Source organism: Rhinolophus ferrumequinum, chromosome 7 (genome assembly GCF_004115265.2).
Source record: "Rhinolophus ferrumequinum isolate MPI-CBG mRhiFer1 chromosome 7, mRhiFer1_v1.p, whole genome shotgun sequence".
NCBI lineage: Eukaryota > Metazoa > Chordata > Mammalia > Chiroptera > Rhinolophidae > Rhinolophus > Rhinolophus ferrumequinum.
The window spans coordinates 87364423-87368630 of NC_046290.1; the positions used below are offsets into that span (position 1 = coordinate 87364423).

The 4208-nt window shown below is 36.0% G+C and overlaps 1 protein-coding gene across 1 annotated transcript; it reads left to right on the top strand.

Annotated features, from left to right (window-relative positions):
- Positions 1-225: 225 nt before the first annotated feature.
- On the top strand, positions 226-3455 carry TEX43 (testis expressed 43). Its single transcript, XM_033111256.1, has 3 exons — positions 226-335; positions 891-999; positions 3203-3455. Exons 1-3 carry the CDS (start codon positions 250-252, stop codon positions 3410-3412), a joined length of 405 nt encoding a protein of 134 aa, XP_032967147.1. The 5' UTR covers positions 226-249; the 3' UTR covers positions 3413-3455.
- The last annotated feature ends 753 nt before the right edge of the window (positions 3456-4208 follow it).

Sequence of the window (4208 nt, forward strand, 5' to 3'; positions counted from 1 at the left end):
GGGGTGGGTTATCACTTTATGAGGGGTTTAAATGTCTAATTATTACATTGCTTTGTACACTTGAAACTAATAAAAAATAAACTAAAAGGGAAAAAATAGCTCTAACAGTTGCATTTTTAATCAACTGCTAATTGGTTGCTATGAAGTTAGCAAAACATTGTCACATCTGAGGCAGAAATGTCATCATAATTAGTTAGAGTAGTGGGCTAGTCAAGTTCTAGATGAGAATCTCTGTCACTCCTGGCAACGATGGCTTCAGGAAAAGACACTTGTCCTATCTTACCTAAACTGGCCAACAACTGTCCTGATGAGAATTCATATAAGCCTGCTAATAAGTAAGGACTTAAGAGTTTTGGGGTTTTGTTTTTATTTTTGCAAGCTGGGACCTACACAGATGAGAACAATAATTTTGTACTTCCCTTTTGGCATCCATATAGAAAGCTTTATGTTCCAGAGGGAAACAATGTGTATACAGGCAAAGCAAGTCTGACCTGCGTGTAGAACATGTACTAAATTCAGAAGCTAAATTAATTACTGTTATTTTGCGACTGGCCAGAGATTCCTTTAGGCCTGAGGCAAAACACGGTGCTCTGTGTTCTCCCTTAAAATGAGGTGAAAATGAACATGGTGAGCAAATTGTAAAGGACAGGCAGCAGTTGGAGGTACAGATACCCAGTCCTGACTCTTGATCTTGGTGATACTTAGGGAAATCCTAAGTGGGTTCATTATCTCTTAGGTGACACTCACACAGTGGCTCAGCTCTCTGTCCTACAGCTGTGGGGTCCAAACATCATGGACAGGACACAAGTGCCTCCGTGCCCTAGAGTGATGCTAAAATGATTGTATTTAACTCACAAGATATCCTCTTTTCTTGATTTCCTAATCTTCAGGTGTAATGAGGTTCATTTGCCACGGTTTTCATTAAAGCAAGGGATGCTCCCAAGACGTTATGTTATGCCTTGGAAAGAAAGCATAATATTCAGGAATGTAAATCTGAAGGTATTTTCCTATAAATGTTCATAATAAAAACCCTGTGCTATTTAATATATCTATGCATAGATATACATAATTATGCAAAAGCTATTTTGACATTTGTTTTGTATTTGTTCCAGCTTTACTGAGGAATAATGGACAAACATAACTGTATATATTTGAAGTGTACAATGTAAGGATTTGATACACATTGTGCAATGATTACAAAGATCATGATAATTAACACATCCAACCCCTCACAGAGTTAACTTTTTTTTCTTTTGGTGAGAACGCTTAAGATCTATTCTCAGCAGCTTTCAAGTATACAGTGCCGTATTATTAACTGTAGTCACCATACTGAACAGACCCTCAGAACTTACTCCTTTTAACTGAGTTTGTACCCTTTTTCCTATATCTCCTCATTTCTCCCTTCTCTCAGGCCCCGGCAAATACCTGACAAAAACTATTTGATGCATTTTCACATAAACGTGTAAGCAAAAGTTAAATAGCAACATCTAGTCAAGTAACCCAATTACAAACTTAGAAGTTGATACACTGAAAGATTTCAGAACTCTGTCTCCCTTTTTCTTCAGATACTGCCACTTACAGTTAAGAAGCCCATGAGAAGTAGGGACCATTAATATTAAAGCTACAATACAGAGCATGTATTTTTAAAGTCGTACTGCATATTCAGGGTTGAGAGCTATGGGAACAGTTTGGCTAGATTTACAGATAAGACTCGTTGCCCATTCAATACTCCTGTTCAGTCAGTAGTTTCAAAACATTTTCCAAATTCAGATTGGCAATTCACCTGAAAAGGTAAGTTTTTTCTTTAAAGGAGAACATATTGTAGTCATCAGACTACAAGAGGAAATTTCAAGTTACGATTTCTACAAAGAAATGTGTATAACTAATTTGCAACTTTCTAACAGATAAGCAATTAATGTTGAATAAGAATATACTTAGCCAAGGCAGAGATGACTTTACAAAATACGAGTACTATATGATATAAAAATATATCATGAAAATGTGGCTCAATTATGCTTACAAAATGCATGCATACAATGTAATAAATGAAGCCGCCATTTGCCCTGAGATGATTATTTTATATGTATTTTTATGTGATATTTTGATAACAAAGATAAAACTGAGGAAATCAAAACTCAAATAACAGACTTAAACATCAAATTCATATGGTTATTAAGACTTTCTACAATCACAATATAGGGCTGTATTTTGTGTAATTTAGTGGCTTATGAAATAATTTTCAATGTCCTAAGTAGTTTTAGCATGGTAACAATATTGATACTGATTTTATCTTTTTCATGTATTAGAACTACATGATGTAGACTTTGAGGTGAAGTCAATAATTAAAAACTATTTTCAATACATCAAAACATTTTTTATTCTTGAACTCACTCTTTAGAACTATAATTCAGCATAATACTACATAGCTATTTCACTTTTACAATTCAGATGACAATGTTCCTAATAATTTTTTAAATGTAATTCGTGACTGGTGTATAGAACATTCTACCTCACAGAGTAAAAATGAAAATTAAATGAGAATTAAATGAAGTGAAGTTACAGAGTAAATGCTAGCTATGCTTTCCTTCCTTCTACTTACTTTCACCCTTTTCCCCATAGGAAATGATATAACTGTTTAACAACATGAAAATGAGAAGATAGCATTACAGAGATGGGGCTGCATCCCAAGACCAGGCCGGAATGCTAGTCAGTAGCATCGGAGAATCAGAAATAGACATATACTTAAGACAATAACTTCAAGTAGCTGTTATTTATCCAGCCATAGTTGCAGTAGCAGCAGCATACTTTATATCTATTTAATACTCAGTGGGTGGCAAAAGATTTTTTTCACATATAATATTTTATTAAAAACTCAAAGAATCCTTTAATAATTTCTATTTTATATTTGAGAAAACTGACTCTCCTGGGGGCAAATGACTCATACAAGGTCACATAAGCAGTGAAATTCAAGTTCAACAACCTGACTCCAAGTTTATCTTTATCGTCTGTAGTGCACACCACTCTTCCCGGTGGTCGGAAGACACCAGCTAGAGAGCATTGCTTTTTAAAAAGGATGTTGCTCTGTTCGCTAAACCTTACTTCTTGATAGGGACAGTTAGCAAAACTATTGGACAACTTTCATCTTAATCTAATAAAGTGATATTTGGGGTCATATACAGCACATTTTTCTTTTCTCTCTTAGCATGCAGAAGCATGTGGAATCTATGCTGGCCCTTTAGAAGACTCTCTGTTTTTGAATCACAGTGAAAGACTTTGCCATGGGGAAGATCGTCAAGTAGTAGCAAAGAAAGGCCCACAAGAAATAAAAATTGCAGATATACCTTTGCATTCACCTCTCTCCAGATACCAGAGCACGGTGATTTCCCATGGCTTCAGGAGGCGACAGATTTGATGAAAGAAGAATAAAGTGATAAAACGTTTCAATCTCTTCTGTCTCTCTCTTCCCCACCCCATAAATGTTTAAGTTCATTGTGCATTTAAAATTCACCTACAAGTTCAATTGAAAGGCTATAAGTCAATCACATACTTTATACGTTATAAAAGCTTTAGAAAGGAAATAGGCTCAGAACAGCTGCGATGAAGTGGGGGAGCAAGGAAAACTGTCTCACTGAGATTTATTTCACACCAAAAGTTAGGAAATAGCAGACTGATCCAGTCCTACCGCCGAACCCCACCACACTTCTCTCCCTTTCTCTCCTCCTCACTCCATCTTTATTATTCATCCCCTCCAAAACTCTGTGTCAGATGAGCCAAACTGAAACAGAGTTTCAGGATGTGGAATTATTTTTGCTACTTTTCTGACTGCCCCAAAACACTTCTTTTTGCCCCATCTTACCAACACAAACACACACACACACACACACACACACACACACACACACACACACCCCTAAGGCTCTGGACACTGGTAGCTAAACAACATGGTAATTAGAAGTGTTTGGCAGACAACTCTATGATACATCATACAATTTTAGCAGAGATGTACTTTCTGTATGGTTCAGTGTATCCAAGTATCAATTTCTTATAGCAAAGAATTTATTCATATAATTTAAAAACATAAAATTGATCATATGCAAAATGGCGCACTGCTGTGGAAGACAGTATAGAGGTTTCTCAAACATTAAACAGAGAATCACCTTATGATCCAGCAATTCCACTTCTTGGTATGTGCCCCAAAGAACTAAAAG

Excerpts from the sequence above, each read along its gene's own strand:
- TEX43 (XM_033111256.1), top strand. The coding sequence starts at position 250 with ATGGCTTCAGGAAAAGACACTTGTCCTATCTTACCTAAACTGGCCAAC. Across the intron at positions 336-890 it reads TCATATAAGCCTGCTAATAA|GTGTAATGAGGTTCATTTGC; the intron begins GTAAGGACTTAA and ends CCTAATCTTCAG. Across the intron at positions 1,000-3,202 it reads TCAGGAATGTAAATCTGAAG|CATGCAGAAGCATGTGGAAT; the intron begins GTATTTTCCTAT and ends TTTCTCTCTTAG.